This window comes from Procambarus clarkii, chromosome 13 (assembly GCF_040958095.1).
Source record: "Procambarus clarkii isolate CNS0578487 chromosome 13, FALCON_Pclarkii_2.0, whole genome shotgun sequence".
NCBI lineage: Eukaryota > Metazoa > Arthropoda > Malacostraca > Decapoda > Cambaridae > Procambarus > Procambarus clarkii.
Genome location: NC_091162.1, coordinates 6,017,562 through 6,040,525, shown reverse-complemented (window position 1 = coordinate 6,040,525; position 22,964 = coordinate 6,017,562). Strand labels below are relative to the sequence as shown.

The window sequence follows — 22,964 nt, the reverse complement described above, 5'->3', positions numbered from 1 at the left end:
TATCTGCTGGCATTTTACCCTTTGCTTGGATCTGAAGGGTTTTAGGCTCACCACGATGCAATCTGATAGTACCACAGGTGTATATACCTATCTTCAAGCAGCAATTCACTCATTCAAACCGACTTATAATAGTTATCCATATATAAATGGTAATCTTTGTTCTACCTGTTAACCTGTCATATGAAGAAAGACCTACCAACCTAACCCCCAAAATGTCAATCCATATCTTTTATTTTAAACAATGCTGTTTTGTTGACCAAATTGTATTTTTACTCTTTTTCTGTCATGTTTCTCCCACCCCTGTTTTTTCCCTTTTTTCTTATTTTTTCTCAACATAATTCATACTTTAATTATGCGGATCAGGACATCACCTGATCAAACACATCAAACATCGTTTGACCACCATCAAACACACACATTTCGTGTGTGTTTGACGCTCACTGATATGTACCAGCGTTGTTTTATATATGGTGCTATTCTATCTTACGCTTTGTTGCTCTTTTTTACCTACGGGCTCATAGAACATTCTATTGCGAAAACATTGGCACAAAAATGAATGACGTACATACAATAATAATGTCAGGACAGTGATATAATTATAAACTTTCAAAGCACTGTATCGCCCATGTGTCGTCTTGTCACCAATACTGGGTAATAGTTCCGCCACTTCCCACACTCTTGCGGGTGGGCAGCGACCATTATTCTACGTTTATATTCATATCACCGTGTTGGGAATTTCATTGCGAGTACATTGATACCAAAATTAACGCTGTAGGACAAGTGTGGAAGTGATAACAATCCCAAGAGTAAAAACATTTTGTTGCTCTTGGGCACTCACGGCGAGTCATCTACGTAGGTATTTATTGGGTGCTGGTATTCATATAACTTTTGGTGACCGTTTTTGCTGATTTTCTTCTAGAGAATGTTATTGCGAACACGTTGGTACCAAAATGAAATACATAGCTCGAGAACTAAGGTCAGGAGAGTAAAAAGAGTATACACATTTTTGTTTTGACGCTTAATTAAGGTTATTGTGAGTACTCATCGCCTGCCTAGAAACTGGAACTAGTAATTCCATCTATCATACATATCATACAAGAGGAGCCACACATCTATGGATCATCCAATAAAATCAGCAGACTTCTAGATGTTACTACTGCTCGGCTTAGACTCGGTTACAAGTATCTCTGGGAATTCTCATTATCTGCTGATGTAGACCTGACCAAATGTAAACTGTGTCAACAAAATTATTCGCACACCCTCCGTCACTATGTGATGGAGTGCGAAAAGATACATGAATTTAGAGACAATTCTATAACCAATGTTCCAGCGATGTGTCAATATTTCATTCAAAATGATCTGCTACCAGAAATTTTAGCCAAATATCCCCAGTTTGCTAACTGTAGATAACAACTAAGTGATTGTAACCTATCCACCGCTGCCCACTGGATGGGGGACGGTGTGCAGGACAAACATATAAATTTTGATACTAGCTCTCCACATATGTCAGTTGCTTAATTTAGAACCTGTACTTGAGGTCGATCTCGAACCCATTGTTGATGTGATGACTTATATTGAATTTTGTAACTAGCTCATCAAGATTGTAACTTGCTTAGCTAAATGAATTGTGGGGTTCAGTCCCTGAGCCCATTATGTGCCTCTGTAACCCTTTCCACAACCGCCCACAAGATGGGTATGGGGTGCATAATGGGGTGGGGTGTCTTGGCCAAACGTGCCACATCAAAACCACAAGTTGACATTGAATGTGAATTAACAATGAGACAAGTAAGATTTATACTAATACATTTATACTAACTCTGTTGAGCGTTGACCATTTATACATCAAATCTGTTGATGTGAGCACTTTAGTTTAGTCTGCCGTTTAAAGAAAAAAGAGCATATCAATGGTATATCACAGAAAACGAATTTATCATAAACTCATGTATTTGTCTTATCATATTGAACTGCATTCATATTTTTAATATATAACAATATGAATATACAAATTTCTGTAAATCCCCTACCTTGTTGGAATCTGTGGAAATGAATGAGCAAATGTGCTGGCTGAAGGCGCTGAAGGAAACCACATTGGTTTCATTTTGGATACAAATGTCCATGGAAATTCAAAATGGAAACTAATTATATAGTTGAACCTGCAGAGACGAGTTTAAGAATCTGTGTTGAGAGTGATGGACACAGCCTTCACAATTATACTTCAGAGAATGTAAACATCTAAGAGTCATTAGAAATATGTGTAGAATAATAAACCCTACATTGTTTGAGTTAGGGAAAACACCATTTGTGATATATAGATACTATAGCTGTTCCTAAAGATTCACCCTTTTTTGCACCAGCAAGATAACATATAAGATTTTAAGAGTTGACGAATGTTAATATTCTTGTTTGATAAACTGTGAACTTGAGACACAGTTAATAAGAACATATTAACACAACAAAATGTTTTCAAAATCCTTAACACCACTTTCCAGCAACTTATATAATTTATATAAATTATTTTAGAGAATAATACATAAATTATATATTTAAACATGATATAGTGTTTAGTGGAATGTATAAGGAGTCAAATTGTGTTAAAAAGAGCAATTTTTAGAAAATTTGGAAAAATACTTTTTTCTGTTCATATTATAACTAAATGGATTATAAAGGTTTCACTCAGCCAATATATATCATTCACAATTTATTAATGAATTTTACAAAAAAACACCATAAATTTTATATTTAAACATGTAAAAACTATTTGTTTTACATTTGGAAGAAAATAATTGTAGAAAAACGATTTATAATTAAACCTTTGTGTTTGGATTTTTTGAGTAAAAGTTTCTCAAAGGCTCTCCTGCACCATTCTCAATGCAAATCATTCCCACACCTATGGCAAGAGATAGGCGAACGTTGTGTAGATGATTTGTGTTTGCTGGGTACACGGAGTGCAGGGGCGGGTGTGGGAACTACACGGGGTGCAGGGGTGGGTGTGGGCACTAAACGGAGTGCAGAGGCGGGTGTGGGCACTACACGATTTGCAGGGGCAGGTTGTGGGCAATACACGGGGTGTAGGGGTTGGGTGTGGGCACTACACGGGGTGTAGGGGCAGGTGTGGGCAATACACGGTGTGTAGTGTAGGGTGTGGGCACTACACGGGGTGCAGGGGAGGGTGTGGACACTACACTGGGTGCAGGGACGGGTGTGGGCACTACACGAGGTGCAGGGGCTGGAGTGGGCACTACACGGGGTGCAAGGACGGGTGTGGACCCTACACGGGGTGTAGGGACGGTGTGGGCAATACACGGGGTGCTAGGGAGGGTGAGGGCACTACACGGGGTGCAGGGGTTGGGTGTGGGCACTACACAGGGTGCAGGGGCTGCAGTGATCACTACACGGGGTGCAGGGGCGGGTGTGGACCCTACACGGGGTGTAGGAGACGGTGTGGGCAATATACGGGGTGCAGGGGAGGGTGCGGGCATTACACAGGGTGCATGGACGGGTGTGGGCACTACACGGGGTGCAGGGGAGAGTGTGGGCACTATACGGGGTGCAGGAGCGGATGTGTGTACTGCACGGGGTGTGGGGGAGGATGTGGGCACTACACGGCGTGCAGGGGAGGGTGTGGTCACTACACGGGGTGCAAGGGAGGGTGTGGGAACTACACGGCGTGCAGGGGAGGGTGTGGTCACTACACGGGGTGCAGGGGAGGGTGTGGGAACTACTCGGTGTGCAGGGGCGGGTTTGGGCACTACACGGGGAGCAGAGGTGGGTGTGGGCACTACACAGGGTGCATGGGTGGGTATGGGCACTACATGGGGTGCAGGGGTTGGGTGTGGGCACTACATAAGGTGTAGGGGCAGGTGTGGGCACTACACGGAGTGCAGGGGAGGGTGTGGGCGCTACACTGGGTGCGGGGACGGGCGTGCGCTCTACACGGGGTGCAGGGAAGGGTGTGAGCACTACACGGGTGGCAGGGGAGGGTGTGGGCACTACACGGGTGGCAGGGGCAGGTGCGGGCAATACACGGGGTGCAGGGGAGGGTGCGGGCATGACACATGACATGCATGGACGGGTGTGGGCACTACACGGGGTGCAGGGGAGGGTGAGGGCACTACACGGGGTGCAGGGGAGGGTGTGGGCACTACACAGGGTGCAGGGGAGGGTTTGGGCACTACACGGGGTGCAGGGGAGTGTGGGCACTACACGGGGTGCAGGGGAGGGTGTGGGCACTACACGGGGTGCAGGGGAGGGTTTGGGCACTACACGGGGTGCAGGGGAGGGTTTGGGCACTACACGGGGTGCAGGGGAGTGTGGGCACTACACGGGGTGCAGGGGAGGGTTTGGGCACTACACGGGGTGCAGGGGAGGGTTTGGGCACTACACGGGGTGCAGGGGAGTGTGGGCACTACACGGGGTGCAGGGGAGGGTTTGGGCACTACACGGGGTGCAGGGGAGGGTGTGGGCACTACACGGGGTGCAGGGGAGGGTGTGGGCACTACACGGGGTGCAGGGGAGGGTTTGGGCACTACACGGGGTGCAGGGGAGGGTGTGGGCCCTACACGGGGTGCAGGGGAGGGTGTGGGCACTACACGGGGTGCAGGGGAGGGTGTGGGCACTACACGGGGTGCAGGGGAGGGTGTGGGCACTGCACGGGGTGCAGGGGAGGGTGTGGGCACTGCACGGGGAGCAGGGGAGGGTGTGGGCACTGCACGGGGTGCAGGGGAGGGTGTGGGCACTACACGGGGTGCAGGGGAGGGTGTGGGCACTGCACGGGGTGCAGGGGAGGGTGTGGACACTGCACGGGGTGCAGGGGAGGGTGTGGGCACTGCACGGGGTGCAGGGGAGGGTGTGGGCACTACAAGGGGTGCAGGGGAGGGTGTGGGCACTGCACGGGGTGCAGGGGAGGGTGTGGGCACTGCACGGGGTGCAGGGGAGGGTGTGGGCACTGCACGGGGTGCAGGGGAGGGTGTGGGCACTACACGGGGTGCAGGGGAGGGTGTGGGCACTACACGGGGTGCAGGGGAGGGTGTGGGCACTACACGGGGTGCAGGAGAGTGTGTGGGCACTACACGGGGTGCAGGGGAGGGTGTGGGCACTACACGGGGTGCAGGGGAGGGTGTGGGCACTACACGGGGTGCAGGGGAGTGTGGGCACTACACGGGGTGCAGGGGAGGGTGTGGGCACTACACGGGGTGCAGGGGAGGGTTTGGGCACTGCGCGGGGTGCAGGGGAGGGTGTGGGCACTGCACGGGGTGCAGGGGAGGGTGTGGGCACTACACGGGGTGCAGAAGACGTTGAAACTATTGAAACGATAGTGGAAGTTAGATTCAACATATGTGTTAAGTAAATATCTAACATATATGTTGTATCTATCTTCCACCATCGTCTCAATGATAAAGAATATTATTAATGTTTTTTGCATGTGTGTTTGTGTGTGTCTGTTGGAGTGTGTGTGTGTGTGTGTGTGTGTGTGTGTGTGTGTGTGTGTGTGTGTGTGTGTGTGTGTGTGTGTGTGTGTGTGTGTGTGTGTGTGTGTGTGTGTGTGTGTGTGTGTGTGTGTGTGTGTCTTTTCTGAAGACATTATATTGGGTATGACTGCATGGTTGAGTTCAATGACTCTAGAGCTGGATCTTTTTTATATATATATATATATATATATATATATATATATATATATATATATATATATATATATATATATATATATATATATATATATATATATATGGTCTTCATTTAAAAATGAAGATGAAATATCATCCTTCCAGAAGTAATTTTTCTGTTTTAGTACAGCATGATGCTGAGAGAATTCGTTTTGTTTACCATCTCAGAGGCAGAAAACAAGTGACTACAGTTTGGCTGAAGGTTCACAATACATAACGTAAAGAGAGACGAAGTGTCCCATGCGGCCTATAGGATCACCACAGGTTACCCGTCTCCTGTGTTTAAAGTTTGCTGAGACAGTATGTTGCAAGTTGCACCTTGGTGTCCAGATTGGCGGAGTGACATTATGGCAGGAGACACATGTTGGTGACTGGCTGGGATTGTCTCATGTGCAGTGCCTTGCTCATGTCCAGCCATCTGTCACTGTATCTGTCGATTGCAACACTGAAATAATCGCCAGATGCAACAGTAGAAGAGTGACCGTCCGCGAGGCGCTGCACATCACACTAATTCAGTCAAGTACCAGCTATCACCTTGTTACTGTCTACCGTGTTCAGCACCAACATGGGACGGCCAGCATACTGCCCAGCCATCTTTATAACATTGAAGATGATAAACTGCAATGGGCCTAATAGCCAAAGTATCTCTGATACATGGTTTCTGAATCACAAAGTAAGTTTTAAAGTCAATAGTTTGCACGTGAAATATTTGGTTCCATGTTGTTTACTGTGTGTGTGTGTGTGTGTCCACAGTCGTTCCGGTGGCCACCCTCAGCGTCAGCGGGGGAGGAGGGGGCGAGGCCGGTGTTCGTGAGGGCGGCTCTGTCACCTTCACCTGTCACCTCAAGGCCAATCCTAAGGTCTATAACGTCACCTGGTTTCATAACGTAAGTCTCATTAGCAATATGCACAGTAACGAGCCATACTCTCGTTACTGCCCTGGGGAGAGGAGCGTCGAGGTGGGGGAACGGTCAGGTGATCAGACACTGGGTGGTTCAGTAGTCTGATGATGCTTCATCATGTCAGAAAGCTTCATTCACCCGGACCTTAAAATCTTGGATGACTAAACTTTCTGACGTCACGAAAAAGTATGAGACAAATGAATTGGCCAATTTTTTGTTCACCAATCTCTTCAGCCTTCGATGTCCATTTGGCCAAATTTATAATGAACAATAACTCATGTCTTTGTAACATTCGATAATTCAGATCATTGTTAGGCAAGTGTGAGGGATGTTGACTCGCCCTCACCCACCCTTTGACCTCCAGCTCTAAGATATAATGACCAGAAACAATGAAATATTTATTGAATACAATGACATTACGGGTTACACATAGCGAAATCACAACCCATAACCCATCCGAATGCACTCGTATCGGCGGCGTATGCGAGGCTGGACTCGCATACGAGTCCAGCCTGAACTGAAGGCATCAGTCCAGCCTGAACTGAAGGCATCAGTCCAGCCAGGTTTCTGAAGGCATCAGAACTGCCTTCAGAAACCTGTGTAAGGAATCCTTCGGAACCTTGTATACTATATAAGTAAGGCACTACACGGTGTGTGAGTGCATGTGTGTGTGTTTGTATGTGAGTGTGTGTGTGTACTTACCTAATTGTGCTTGCGGGGGTTGAGCTCTGGCTCTTTGGTCCCGCCTCTCAACCGTCAATCAACAGGGGTACAGGTTCCTGAGCGTACTGGGCTCTATCATATCTACACTTGAAGCTGTGTATGAAGTAAGCCTCCACCACATCACTTCCTAATGCATTCCATTTGTCTACTACTCTGACCCTGAAAAAATTCTTTTTAACGTCTCTATGGCTCATTTGGGCACAAAATTTTCACCTGTGTCCCCTAGTGCGTGTGCCCCTTGTGTTAAAAAGTCTGTCTTTATCTACCCAATCAATTCCTCTCAGAATCTTGTATGCGGTGATCATGTCCCCATCTAACTCTACTGTCTCACAGTGACGTGAGGTTTAATTCCCGTAGTCTCTCCTCGTAGCTCATACCCCTCAGTTCGAGTACTAGTCTGGTGGCAAACCTTTTAACCTTTTCAAGTTTAGTCCTATGCTTGACTAGATATGGACTCCATGCTGGAGCCGCATACTCCAGGATTGGTCTAACTTATGTGGTATATAATGTTCTGAAAGATTCCTTACACAAGTTTCTAAAGGCCGTTCTTATGTTAGTCAAACTGGCATATGCCGCTGATGTTATCCTCCTGATATGAGCTTCTGAGGACAGGTCTGGCGTGATATCAACCCCCAGGCCTTTCTCTCTCTCTGACTCTTGCAGGATTTGATCTCCCAAATGATACCATGTATCTGGTCTCCTGCTCCCTACACCTATCTTCATTACATTACATTTGCTTGGGTTAAACTCTAACAACCATTTGTTCGACCATTCCTGCAGCTTGTCCAGGTCTTCATGAAGCCTCAAGCTGTCCTCCTCTGTCTTAATCCTTCTCATAATTTTGGCGTCGTCAGCAAACATTGTGAGGAATTAGTCTATACCCTCTGGGGGATCATTTACGTATATCAGAAACAGGATAGGTCCGAGTACAGAGCCCTGTGGGACTCCACTGGTGACTTCACGCCAATCTGAGGTCTCACCCCTCACTGTAACTCTCTGCTTCCTATTGCTTAGGTACTTCCTTATCCACTGGAGCGCCCTACCAGTTACTCCTGCCTGTTTCTCCAGCTTATGCATCAGCCTTTTAAGGAGTACTGTGTCAAAAGCTTTCCGACAGTCAAAAAAAATGCAGTCCGCCCATCCTTCTCTTTCTTGCTTAATCTTTGTCACCTGATCGTAGAATTCTATCAAGCCTGTAAGGCAAGATTTACCCTCCCTGAACCCATGCTGATGGGTTGTCACGAAGTCCCTTCCCTCCAGATGTGTTACTAAGTTTTTTCTCACGATCTTCTCCATCACCTTGCATGGTATACAAGTTAAGGACACTGGCCTGTAGTTCAGTGCCTCGTGTCTGTCACCCCTTTTGTATATTGGGACTACATTAGCAGTCTTCCATATTTCTGGTAGGTCTCCCGTTTCCAGTGACCTACTATACACAATGGAGAGTGGCAAACACAGTGCTCCTGCACACCCTTTCAATACCCATGGTGAGATTCCGTCCGGCCCAACAGCCTTGGGGGAAAAGGGAAGCCTGAGGTGGGTGAGGAAGAGGGGAGGGTTTTGGGGAGTGGTGGAGAGGGGAAGGCTTAGGTGGGGTGGGGAAGAGTTGTGAGCTTAGGGGGGCGGGGGAGAACGGAGGGCTTGTGGGTGGGAGAGACGGGAGGGCATGTGGGAGAAGGGAGGGCTTGGGGGATGGGGAAGAAGGGAGTTCCTGGGGGGATGGGTGAGTGGGAGGAGGGGGGTGAGTGGGAGGAGGGGGGTTGGTGGGGGGAGAGTACCTTAGGTGGGTACTTAGTGAGGGGGCTGACAGGGGTTGGTGTGTGTGTGTGTTTGTGTGTGTGTGCGTGTGTGTGTGTGTGTGTGTGTGTGTGTGTGTGTGTGTGTGTGTGTGTGTGTGTGTACTCACCTATATGTACTCACCTATATGTGCTTGCAGGATCGAGCATTGACTCTTGGATCCCGCCTTTCTAGCTATCGGTTGTTTACAGCAATGACTCCTGTCCCATTTCCCTATCATACCTAGTTTTAAAAGTATGAATAGTATTTGCTTCCACAACCTGTTCCCCAAGTGCATTCCATTTTTCTACTACTCTCACGCTAAAAGAAAACTTCCTAACATCTCTGTGACTCATCTGAGTTTCCAGTTTCCACCCATGTCCCCTCGTTCTGTTATTATTACGTGTGAACATTTCATCTATTTCCACTTTGTCAATTCCCCTGAGTATTTTATATGTCCCTATCATATCTCCTCTCTCCCTTCTTTTCTCTAGTGTCGTAAGGTTCAGTTCCTTCAGCCGCTCTTCATATCCCATCCCTCGTAACTCTGGGACAAGCCTCGTCGCAAACCTCTGAACCTTCTCCAGTTTCTTTATGTGTTTCTTCAGGTGGGGGCTCCATGATGGCGCGGCATACTCTAAGACGGGTCTCACGTAGGCCGTGTAAAGCGCCCTAAAAGCTTCCTCATTTAGGTTTCTGAATGAAGTTCTAATTTTCGCCAGTGTAGAGTACGCTGCTGTCGTTATCCTATTTATATGTGCCTCAGGAGTTAGATTAGGTGTCACATCCACTCCCAGGTCTCTTTCTCGAATCGTTACAGGTAGGCTGTTCCCCTTCATTGTGTACTGTCCCTTTGGTCTCCTGTCACCTGATCCCATTTCCATAACTTTACATTTACTGGTGTTAAACTCCAGTAATGTGTGTGTGTGTGTGTGTGTGTGTGTGTGTGTGTGTGTGTGTGTGTGTGTGTGTGTGTCTGTGTAAATATTTGCGCATGTATGTTTGCACATGTAGCGATTAGAACACTTACACGTACTCCAACCCAATTGGCTACACACATCGACACACGTTAAACTAAAATTATATTTGCAAAACTCAAAACCTGGATCCGGATTCACAAAGCCCTTACGCAAATACTTACGAACGTGTACATCTTGACTCAATCTTTGACGGCTTTGGTTACATATATTGAACAGCTTACTAGTCTGAAAATTTCGCAATCAACATTTGTTATTGTTATAGACAGCCTCCTGGTGCTTCGGAGCTCATTAACTATTCAATAATTATAAACACAGCCGCTAATTTTAAGAAAAGATGGACAGGTTCGAAAATGCTTGCGTAACTGCTTCGTAAATCTGGCCAGAAGTCACTAATTTTGAGAAGTTAAACGCATATTTCTCTCTCTGGGTGCAGGGGCGACCGCTGCGACGGGCGGAGTGGGGGCCGCAGGCGACCAACACCACCCTGCGGCTCCACAACGTGACGGCCGACATGCGTGGCTTGTACACCTGCCTCGGTAGTAACCAGGAGGGTGACGGCCAGAGCAACGCTCTCAACCTCAACGTCCAGTGTGAGTGTTCATCCTCTTTTTCTCCTTTAATATATTATTAATATATATATATATATATATATATATATATATATATATATATATATATATATATATATATATATATATATATATATATATATATATAAGGCACAACTCTCCTAAACACGAGAGTCAAGTATACAACTTTAGAACACTTTCCCACCAGGAGACTCGAACCCTAGCCAGCACAGAAGCCTTCCAGCAACTGGCATAACAGGTACGCCTTAACCCTCTCCACCACCCGCTCAGACCTTTAAAAGAGATGGTAATTTCGTGTTCTAAAGTTGTATACTTGACTCTCGTGTTTAGGAGAGTTGTGCCTTAAGCATATACACTGTGTCTTCCCATATTAACAGGGACTTGATGAAATTAACGTCTAAATGACCCCTCACTTGCTCTAGTGCTCTTGGGAGGTGGTGATCTTTGTGGTATTTAAATACTCCGAAATTACCATCTCTTTTAAGGGTCTGAGCAGGTGGTGGAGAGGGTTAAGGCGTACCTGTTATGCCAGTTGCTGGAAGGCTTCTGTGCTGGCTAGGGTTCGAGTCTCCTGGTGGGAAAGTGTTCTAAAGTTGTATATATATATATATATATATATATATATATATATATATATATATATATATATATATATATATATATATATATATATATATATATATATATATATGTGTACCACTGTGGGGTACCAGTGGTACCCCACAGGTACCTCCCCATACCTGTGGGGAGCTGTATGTTACGACAGGGGAGCTCTAAGTTACCCACTGGAAGCTCTAAGTTACGCACGGGAAGCTCTAAGTTACCCCCCCGGGAACTTTAAGTTACCCACGAGGCGCTCTAAGTTACCCCCGGGGAGCTCTAAGTTATGCCCTGGGAGCTCTAAGTTATGCTCAGGGAGCTCTATGTTACGGCCGGGGAGCTCTAAGTTACCCTCGGAGAGTTGTAAGTTATGCCCGGGGAACTCTAAGTTACCCTCGGGGAGCTCTAAGTTATGCCCGAGGAGTTTTAGGTTACTTCCAGGGCTCTCTAGGTTACACCTGGGGAGCTCTAAGTTACGCCGCGGGAGCTCTACGTTTCATCTGGGGAGCTCTATGTTACGGCAGGGGAGCTCTAAGTTACCCCTGTGGTGTTCTAAGTTACCCTCAGGGCGCTCTAAGTTACGTCCGGGGAGCTCTAAGTTACGCCCCGGGAACTCTAAGTTACCCACGGAGCGTTCAATGTTACCCCCCCCCCCCCCCCGGGGACCTCCAAGTTACAGCTGGGAAGATCTAAGTTACGCCCAGGGAACTCTAAGTTATGCCCGGGAAGCTCTAAGTTACGCACGGGGAGCTCTAAGTTACCCCTGCGGAGCTTTAGGTTATGGCCGGGAAGATGCAAGTTACACTCTGGGACCTCTAACTTACGCCCGGGGAGCTCTAAGTTACGCCCGTGGAGCTCTAAGTTAACCCCCGGGGAGCTATAAGTTACGGCCGGGAAGATCTTAGTTACCCACGGGGAACTCTAAGTTACACCCGGGGAGCTCTAAGTTACGCAATGGTAGCTCTAAGTTACCCACGGAGAGCTCTAAGTTATGCCCTGGGAGCTCAAAGTTTCCCTCAGGGAGCTCTAAGTTACGCCCAGGGGGCTCTAAGTTACCCCCAGGGAGCTCTAAGTTACCCCTGGGGAGCTCTAGGTTTCCCTTGGGAGCTCTAATTTACGCCCAGGAGCTCTACGTTCCGCCCGGCGAGCTCTAAGTTACCTACGGTGCGCTCAAAGTTACTCCTCCGGGAGCTCTAAATTACGCCCGGGGAGCTCTAAGTTGCCCCCGGGAGCTCTAAGTTACCCCTGTTGAGCTCTAAGTTGCCCTCGTGGAGCTCCAAGTTATGCCCGGTGAGCTCTAAGTTACCCCAGGGGAGCTCTAAATTACCCCCCAGAGAGCTCTAAGTTACGCCCGGGGAGCTCTAAGTTACACCCGGGGAGCTCTAAGTCACCCTCAGGGAGCTCTAAGTTACGCCCGGGGAGCTCTAGGTTTCCCCCAGGAAGCTCTAAGTTACCTCTGGGGAGCAGTAACTTACCCGCGGGGAGCTGTAAGTTTCCCCACATGGAGCTCTGCGTTACACACAGGGAGCTCTAAGTTACGCCCGTGGAGCTCTATGTTACCTGGTTGATACCTGCAGGGCCACGTACCCACCACAGCCCGGCTGATCCGGAACTTCTCTTAGAAAACCGTCCAGTTTTCTCTTGAAGATGTCCACGGTTGTTCCGACAATATTTCTTATAGTCGCTGGGAGGACGTTGAACAACCGCGGACCTCTGATGTTTATACAGTGCTCTCTGATTGTGCCTATGGCACCTCTGCTCTTCACTGGTTCAATCTTGCATTTTCTTCTATATCGTTCACTCCAGTACGTTGTTATTTTACTGTGTAGATTTGGGACCTGACCCTCCAGTATTTTCCATGTGTATATTATTTGGTATCTCTCTCGTCTCCTTTCTAGAGAGTACATTTGGAGAGCTTTCAGACGATCCCAACAATTTAGGTGATTTATCTCGTCTATGCGTGCCGTATATGTTCTCTGTATTCCCTCTATTTCAGCAATCTCTCTTGCTCTGAAGGGGGAAGTGAGTACTGAGCAGTACTCGAGACGGGACAGTACGAGTGACTTGAAGAGTACAACCATTGTGATGGGATCCCTGGATTTGAAAGTTCTCGTAATCCATCCGATAATTTTCTGTCTGACGCGATATTTGCTTGGTTATGCTCCCTAAACGTTAGATCGTCGGACATCATTATTCCCAAATCCTTGACATGCTGTTTTTCTACTATGCGAAGATTCGATTGTGTTTTGTACCCTGTATTATGTTTCAGATCCTCATTTTTGCCGTACCTGAGTACCTGAAATTTATCACTGTTAAACATCATGTTATTTTCTGCTGCCCAATCGAAAACTTTGTTGACATCTGCTTGTAATTTTTCAATGTCTTCAGCAAAGGTAATTTTCATGCTGATTTTTGTGTCATCTGCAAAGGACGACACGAAGCTGTGACGTGTATTTTTGTCTATATCAGATATGAGAATAAGGAACAGTAGCGGTGCAAGGACTGTACCTTAAGGTACAGAGCTTTTAACGTCGCTTGGACTCGATTTTATCTGATTGACTGTTACTCTTTGTGTTCTGTTCGACAGGAAATTGAGTATCCAGCGTCCTACTTTTCCAGTTATTCCCATTGACCTCATTTTGTGAGCTATCACCCCATGGTCACATTTGTCGAACGCCTTTGCAAAGTCTGTGTATACAACATCTGCATTTTGCTTTTCTTCTAGGGCTTCTGTGATTTTGTCATAGTGGTTGAGTAACTGTGACAGACAGGATCTTCCCGCTCTAAATCCATGTTGTCCTGGATTGTGCAATTCATTGTTTTCCATAAAACTAGAAATTTGATCCCTAATCACTCTTTCAAACACTTTTATTATGTGTGATGTTAGTGCAACTGGCCTATAATTTTTTGCCAAGGCTTTACTCCCCCCTTGTGCAACGGAGCTATATCTACAGATTTAAGTGCTGCTGGTATCTCCCCTGTATCCAGGCTCTTTCTCCATATTACGCTGAGTGCTCTCGCTACTGGCACTTTACATTTCTTTATGAATATTGAATTCCATGAGTCTGGCCCAGGAGCTGAGTGCATAGGCATATTGTCAATTTCTCTTTCAAAGTCTTCCGCCTCTTCCCTTACCCTTAAGTTACCCTCGGAGTAACCGAGGTAAGGTAACCTTACCCTCGGTAAGGGACTTCCCTAAGTCCCTTAAGTTACCCTCGGGGAACTAAAATTTACCCAAGGGCTCAAATTTACCCAAGTTACCCACGAGGCGCTCTAAGTTACCTCCCAAAGAGAGCTCTGAGTTACCCACGGGGAGTTCTAAGTTACGCCCGGGAAGCTCTAAGTTACCCCCCGGGCGCTCTAAGTTACGCCTGAGGAACTGCAAGTTACGCCCGGGGAGCTCTGAATTACCCCTGGGGAGCTCTAAGTTACGTTCGGGAAGCTCTAAGTTAAGCCCGAGGAGCTCTAAGTTACCCCCATGGAGCTCTAAGTTCCCCCCGGGAGCTCTAAGTTATCCATGGGAAGCTCTAAGTTACGCCCGAACAGCTCTAAGTTACCCCCGGGAGCTCCAAGTTACCCCCAAGGAACTCTATGTTACACCCGGGAGCTCTAAGTTACGCCCGGAGAGCTCTAGGTAACGCCCGGGAGCTCTAAGTTACCCCCCGAGGAGCTCTAAGTTGCGCCCGGGGAGCTCTAGGTTACGCCCGGGAAGCTCTAAGTTACCCCCCGGGGAACTCTAAGTTACCCACAGGGCGCTCAATGTTCCCCCCCCCCCCCGGGGAGCTCAAAGTTACAGCCGGGAAGATCTAAGTTACGCCCGGGGAGCTCTAAGTTATGCCCGGGGAGCTCTAAGTTACGCCCGGGAAGCTCTAAGTTACCCCTGGGGAGCTCTAGGTAATGGCCGGGATGATCCAAGTTACGCTCAGGGAGCTCTAAGTTACGCCCGTGGAGCTCTAAGTTACCCCCGGGAGCTCTAAGTTAACCCCAGGTAGCTCTTAGTTACAGCCGGGAAGATCTAAATTACGTACGTGGAGCTCTAAGTTCCGACCAGGGAGCTGTAAGTTACGGCCGGGAAGATCTTAGTTACCCACGGAGAGCTCTCAGTTACGCCCGAGGAGCTCTAAGTTACGCTTGGGAGCTCAAAGTTACCCTCAGGGAGCTCTAAGTAACCCTCAGGGGGCTCTAAGTTACGCCAGGGGAGCTCTGAGTTATGCGCGGGGAGCTCTAAGTTACCCCTCGGGATCTCTAAGATACCCCGTGTGCTCTAAGTTACCACCGGGGAGCTCTAAGTTACCCCCCGGGGAGCTCTAAGTTTCACCCGGGGAGCTCTATGTTACACCCGGGAGCTCAAAGTTACCGATGGGAGCTCTAAGTTACCCCCCCGGAAAGCTCTATGTTACCCACATGGCGCTCAAAGTTACTCCCTCCCAGGGAGCTCTTAGCTACCCTCGAGGAGCTCTAAGTTATGCCCGGGGAGCTCTAAGTTACGCCCCGGAAGCTCTAAGTTACTTCTGGGGTGCTCTAGGTTATGGCCGGGATGATCCAAGTTACGCCCGGGGAGCTCTAAGTTTCCCACGGGGCGCTCTTAATTACCCCCTAAGGGAGCACTAAGTTAACTTCGGGGAGCTCCACGTTACGTCCAGGAAGATCTAAGTTACCCACGGGAGCTCTAAGTTACCTCCGGGGAGCTCTACGTTACGCTCGGGGAGTTCTAAGTTCCCCGGGGAGCTCTAAGTTACCCACGGGAGCTCTAAGTTATGCCCGGGGAAATCTAAGTTATGCTCTGGGAGCTCTAAGTTACCACCGAGGAGCTCTAAGTTACCCCCAGGAGGTCTAAGTTACCCCCAGGGAGGTCTAGGTTACCCCCCGGAGCTCTAAGTTGCGCTCGGGAGCTCTAAGTTATGCCCACGGAACTATAAGTTACGCCCAGTAGCTCTAAGTTACCCCCAGGGAGCTCTAAGTTACGGCCGGAAAGCTCTAAGTTGCACCAGGGTAGCTCTAAGTTACGCCGGGAGCTCTAAGTTACACCTGGAGAGCTCTAAGTTACGCCCGGAGAGCTCTAAGTTACGCCCGGGAAACTCTAAGTTACCCCACGGGGTTCTCTAAGTTACCCATGTTGCGTTCAAAGTTACCCCTCCCAGGGAGCTCTAAGTTACCCCCGGGGACCTCTAAGTTACCCACGGGGTGCTCTAAGTTACTTCCTTGGGGAGCACTAAGTTTACCCTGGGGAGCTCAAAGTTACGGCCAGGAAGATCTAAGCTACCCACAGGAGCTCTAAGTTATACCCGGGGAGCTCTAAGTTACGCCCATGGAGCTCTAAGTTACGCCCAGGGAGCTCTAAGTTACCCCCCCCCCCGGGGAGCTCTAAGTTACCCACTGGGCGTTCTAAGTTACACCCTTGGGGAGCACCTAGTTAACCACAGGGAGCTCTAGGTTACAGCCGGGAAGATCCAAGTTACCCCCAGGGAGCTCTAAGTTATGCTCGGGGAACTCAAAGTTACGCACGGGGAGTTCTAAGTTACGCCCGGGGAACTCTAAGTTACCCCACAGGGAGCTCTAAGTTACCCCCCGGGGAGCTCTAAGTTCCGCTTGGAGAGCTCTAAGTTACAGCCGTGAAGATCTAAGTTAGGGAGCTCTATGTTACCCCCCGGGGAGCTCTAATTTACACCTGGGGAGCTCTAAGTTACCCCCCAAGAGTGTTAAGCTAAACCATGGGGAGTTCTAATTTACCACCGGGGAGCTCTAAGTTACCCCTTTGAGCTCTAAGTTACGCTCGGGGAGCTCTAAGTTACACCCAGGGAACCCTAAGTTACTCCCCGGGAGCTCTGAGTTACCCCCGGGGAACGTTAAGTTACCCCTGGGGAGCTCTAAGTTACCCCTGGAGAGCTCTAAAATACGGCCGGGGAGCTCTAAGTTACCCCCACGGAACTCTAAGTTACCCCGGGGAGCTCTAAGTTACCCATGGGGAGCTCTAAGTTACCCCCGGGGAGCTCTAAGTTACGCCCGGGGAGCTCTAATTTACGCCCGGGGAGCTCTAAGTTACCCCACTTGGAGCTCTAAATTACCCCAGGGAGTTCGAAGTTACGCCCGGGGAGCTCTAAGTTACCCCACTTGGAGCTCTAAATTACCCCAGGGAGTTCGAAGTTACGCCCAGGGATCTCCAAGTTACGCCCGGGGATGTTTAAGTTACGCCCGGGGAGCTCTAAGTTACACCCAGGGAGCACTAAGCTACGCCCAGGGAGCTCTAAGTTACGCATTTGGAGCTTTAAGTTACGCTTAGAGAGCTCTGGAGTTCTAAATTACGCCCGGGGAGCTCTAAGTTACCACCGGGAGCTCTAAGTTACCCCTGGGAGCTCTACGTTACCCCCAGGGAGCTCTAAGTTACCTCCGGGGAGATCTCAGGTACGCCTGGGGATGTTTAAGTTACGCCCAGGGATCTCTAAGTTACGCCCGAGGATGTTTAAGTTACGCCCGGGGAGCTCTAAGTTACACCCAGGGAGCACTAAGCTACGCCCGGGGAGCTCTAAGTTACGCATTTGGAGCTTTAAGTTACGCTTAGAGAGCTCTGGAGTTCTAAATTACGCCCGGGGAGCTCTAAGTTATGCTCGGGGAGGTCTATGTTATGGCCGGGGAGCACTAAGTTACGCCCGGGGAGTTCTAAGTTATACATTGGGAGCTTTGAGTTACGCCCTGAGAACCCTCTAAGTTACGCACGGGGAGCTCTAGTTTACGCCCAGAGAGTTCTAAGTTACGCTCGGCGAGCACTGTGTTCGCCCGGGGCGCTCCAAGTTAAACCCGGGAAGCTTTAATTTACGCCTGGGGAGCCCTAGGTTACGCCAGGGGAGCACTAAGTTACGCCCAGGGAGCTCTAAGTTATTCCCGGGGAGCATTAGGATACAGCTGGGAAGGATTAGGTTACGCCCGGGGCGCTGTAAGTTACGCCCGGGGAGCTCTAAGTTACACACTGGGAGCTCTAAGTTACACACTGGGAGCTCTAAGTTACACACTGGGAGCACTAAGTTACGCCCGGTGAGCTGTAAGTTATGCCCGGGGAGCTCTTAGTTACGCCCCTGGAGCTCTACGTTACGTCCGAGGAGCTCTAAGTTACGCCTTTACTGCCTCCGCCACACCCATATAATAAAATAAAAATAAAAATAAAATAAAATGTTTATTTAGGTAAGGTACATATATACAATAAATTTTTACAAAGATTGGTTGACTTATAGGTAGAGCTAGTACATACAATGCCTAAAGCCACTATTACGCAAAGCGTTTCGGGCATAATCTGCTGGGAGTCTAGGTTTAACATAAGTAAAATATTCATATATTTTTGTCCACATACAAGTAATGTCATTAGTCTTCATGCTATAGTTATCAAACAGTGCTGTCAACCTCAGGACGTTTTAATCGCTACAAACTTGTGAGTAACAAATTTGAAAAGTTACCAACAGTGCCAATGATTATATACGCAGGAAAATAGTCGTTACAAAATTAAATGCATGTACAATTTAATGAATAAATTAAATATTATACATTAAAATTTATTTACTTACCAAATTATGTAAAATGCATCATGGTCATCCAATAAGGTTAGAAGAATTCTAGATGTTATCACTGCTAGGTTTAGGCTCAGCAATAAGTACCTCTCGGAGTTTGTAACATAAGCTGATGTGGATTTGACTAAATGTAAACTCTGTCTGCAGAACTTTCGCATAATTTGCTTCATTATATAATGGAATGTGAAAAAATCGCGAAAATCAAAGAAAATACCATCAATGGTGTCCAAAAAATATGTAAGTATTTCTTTCATAATGATGTGCCTACCGTAATTTTAGCGAAGTATCCAAAATGTGCTGACTATACGTGCAGCTTGCACATGCCTGTAAAGCTGCCTCCCAGTTGGGTGGGTGTGGAGCACATGCCCGTAAAGCTGCCGCCCAGTTGGGTGGGTGTGGAGCACATGACTGTAAAACTGCCGCCCAGTTGGGTGGGTGTGAAGCGCATGGCTGTAAAGCTGCCGCCCAGTTGGGTGGGTGTGGAGCACATGATTGTAAAGCTGTCGCCCAGTTGGGTGGGTGTGGAGCGCATGACTGTAAAGCTGTCGCCTAGTTGGGTGTGTGTGGAGCGCATGACTGTAAAGCTGCCGCCCAGTTGGGTGGGTGTGGAGCACATGCCTGTAAAGCTGCCGCCCAGTTGGGTGGGTGTGGAGCACATGACTGTAAAGCTGTCGCCCAGTTGGGTGGGTGTGGAGCGCATGGCTGTAAAGCTGCCGCCTAGTTGGGTGTGTGTGGAGCGCATGACTGTAAAGCTGCCGCCCAGTTGGGTGGGTGTGGAGCACATGCCTGTAAAGCTGCCGCCCAGTTGGGTGGGTGTGGAGCACATGCCTGTAAAGCTGCCGCCCAGTTGGGTGGGTGTGGAGCACATGACTGTAAAGCTGCCTCCCAGTTGGGTGGGTGTGGAGCGCATGACTGTAAAGCTGCCGCCCAGTTGGGTGGGTGTGGAGCGCATGACTGTAAAGCTGCCGCCCAGTTGGGTGTGTGTGGAGCGCATGACTGTAAAGCTGCCGCCCAGTTGGGTGGGTGTGGAGCACATGCCTGTAAAGCTGCCGCCCAGTTGGGTGGGTGTGGAGCACATGCCTGTAAAGCTGCCGCCCAGTTGGGTGGGTGTGGAGCACATGACTGTAAAGCTGCCGCCCAGTTGGGTGGTGTGGAGCGCATGACTGTAAAGCTGCCGCCCAGTTGGGTGTGTGTGGAGCGCATGACTGTAAAGCTGCCGCCCAGTTGGGTGTGTGTGGAGCGCATGACTGTAAAGCTGCCGCCCAGTTGGGTGTGTGTGGAGCACATGACTGTAAAGCTGCCGCCCAGTTGGGTGTGTGTGGAGCGCATGACTGTAAAGCTGCCGCCCAGTTGGGTGTGTGTGGAGCGCATGACTGTAAAGCTGCCGCCCAGTTGGGTGTGTGTGGAGCGCATGACTGTAAAGCTGCCGCCCAGTTGGGTGTGTGTGGAGCACATGACTGTAAAGCTGCCGCCCAGTTGGGTGTGTGTGGAGCGCATGACTGTAAAGCTGCCGCCCAGTTGGGTGTGTGTGGAGCACATGACTGTAAAGCTGCCGCCCAGTTGGGTGTGTGTGGAGCGCATGACTGTAAAGCTGCCGCCCAGTTGGGTGTGTGTGGAGCGCATGACTGTAAAGCTGCCGCCCAGTTGGGTGTGTGTGGAGCACATGACTGTAAAGCTGCCGCCCAGTTGGGTGGGTGTGGAGCGCATGACTGTAAAGCTGCCGCCCAGTTAGGTGGGTGTGGAGCGCATGACTGTAAAGCTGCCGCCCAGTTGGGTGGGTGTGGAGCACATGACTGTAAAGCTGCCGCCCAGTTGGGTGTGTGTGGAGCGCATGACTGTAAAGCTGCCGCCCAGTTAGGTGGGTGTGGAGCGCATGACTGTAAAGCTGCCGCCCAGTTGGGTGGGTGTGGAGCAAGACTCCTAACTGAGTGACTCACCATAAATATAGAGTGCCTTATATAGTGACTGTTGTGAGCCTCTTGTTGAATCAATTGTGATTCAACAAGAGAGAGTTCAACTTGGGATTCAAGTTGTGATTGTGTTCACTTGTGATTCAACAAGAGAATCACAAGTGATTGTTGAATCACTTGTGATTCAACAAGAGGCTTTAGCTAAACGAACTATGGGGGTTCAGTTCCTGAACTGATTATGGGCCTCAGTAACCTTTTTCACCATTATTCGCGGGATGGGTATGAGGTGTATAATAAAGTAGAAAATGTAATTTAATTGACCGTGGTCATGTGCCTTTAGGCGCACACGAAATCAAAGTTCTTGAGGTGAATTGTACTTAAAATTTACTTTAAAAAATCCATGGATATATGCACTGAGAAGTGTAACACCCTTCTTGGCATATGTACACTGAGATTTTGTATTAGTCCTGAATTATTTTCAGAAATAAAATATACCTATGTTTCAGCAAATTATTGTGCTGGCCTCTCTCCAGTGGTTGAGAGGATTCCCGTTCAAAAGCAAACCGTGTTCAAAATTAACGACAGTTCAGTAATTCTGAAGAACATTTTCGGACTCTTTCCCTCTGAAGGTTTTCTCATGCACGTCTGAATCACACGTCTGATACACACTTGATTGAGAGTGCCCAAGAGCCTCTAATTATCCGTTGAAGCTGTTACAGAATGATAGTTTAACGCACTTCATACTCTGTTATTCAACTGTTTGTTTAGTCATTGTTAATAATCTTGGCACACACTGGTCCTAGGATTTATATTATTTACGTTCTTATCGAAAATATATGTATTTTGTTATTCATGTTAATATTGTATTTTGTAAAGCAGTTGAAGAGAGCTACGAGGTGAAATTATTAACGTGACAGTATTCACTGTATCGAGAGTATGAGAGGAAACTGGAGCGTCGAAACAAAATTCAACTCGTTACCGGAGGATAAAAGTCTGGATCCAGGAGCTAATGCTCGTCCTGTGAGAATTTATGGTTGAATAAACCCACACACACACACACAGGTAGGTGGTAGTAGTAGTTGGTGGAGTAGCGGGAGTGGGAGGGGTGGGGGTCAGCCAGGGAGGGGGCCACCAGCATGACCCTGAACTGAGAAAGAGGACAATCATAATCCATGGGTTATTTGAAGCCAGGGCACCATCAAGGCAGGAAAGGATGGAGATTGAGGATTTGGAGCTACAGGGGATCTTGAGAGACATGAGAGCCCAGATGGCAGGGAATGAGGTGCAAGTCCACCGACGTATTGGGCCATACAACTGTAACAGGAAACGACCTGTCCTAGTACAGCTCACTAACGAAGAGGCAGTGGATTACATACTGCATCACAAACACTTACTCAGAGGTAGCGAAAATTACTACAACGTATATATTGACATATTCATGACGAAGGAGGAGCAGATAGCCCACAGAGCAAGCAAACAACAATACAACTCTTCCCATTTGAGATTAGCTACACACCCCAATGCTAATCCACCCCATACTAACCAGCTCACACCTTCTAAGGTCACACCCTCCCCAAATCAGCCCTCTCTGCCCCTGCTTATCTCTCCAACACCTCCCTTGACCCCTCTGACCCCACTGCAGTCAAATTCATCCCACATTCCAAGGACCCCCTCATCACCTCAACCCCCTAAACCCGCCCAGCCCTCATCCCCTCATCCCCAAGAACCCACCCAGCCCTCATCCCCTCAACACCCAAAACCTACCCAGCCCTCACCCCTCCTCATCCCCTCTCCATCCATGTGACCCCCCCAACCCTTCTGAGGGGGGTGGGAGGGACCCCCACCCCCAGTATCCTTCCCGCTCCAACCTCTCAACCTCTATCTGACTCCCAACCTTATGCTATCTCCCAACCCCTCTATGCCTATCAGACCCTCCCTAATCTTCAGACCCAGTATGCCCTTCCTACTCCAGACCTACCTACCCAGGCCCTACCCCAGACCCTCCTACCTGCCTTCCTAGAGGCCCAGCCCCCATTAGCCCCCCCAAGCACCCCTCCTGACCTCTTTCACCCCCATACACCCCCCAGACCACCCCAGACACCCCCCGGATCGCTCCGGACACCCCCTGGATCCTCCCTGCCCCCAGTCATCCCCCAGACACCCCCCAGATCCCCCAGGTCCCCCCTACCCCCAGTAACCCCCCAGACACCCCCCCAGATCCCCCCAGACACCCAGAGAAAGGGAGAACACTGGTACAAGAGTTT

General features: G+C 48.7%; 1 protein-coding gene across 1 annotated transcript in view; it reads left to right on the top strand.

Moving 5' to 3' along the window:
- Nucleotides 1–10,483: 10,483 nt before the first annotated feature.
- LOC138364543 (uncharacterized) overlaps nt 10,484–22,964 on the top strand; it is a 251,928-nt gene continuing 239,447 nt past the window's right edge. The window contains exon 1 of the mRNA XM_069324198.1: nt 10,484–10,634. Within this exon, the coding sequence (XP_069180299.1) occupies nt 10,556–10,634 (79 nt within the window). The 5' untranslated portion in view covers nt 10,484–10,555. The remainder of the gene's footprint in view (nt 10,635–22,964) is intronic.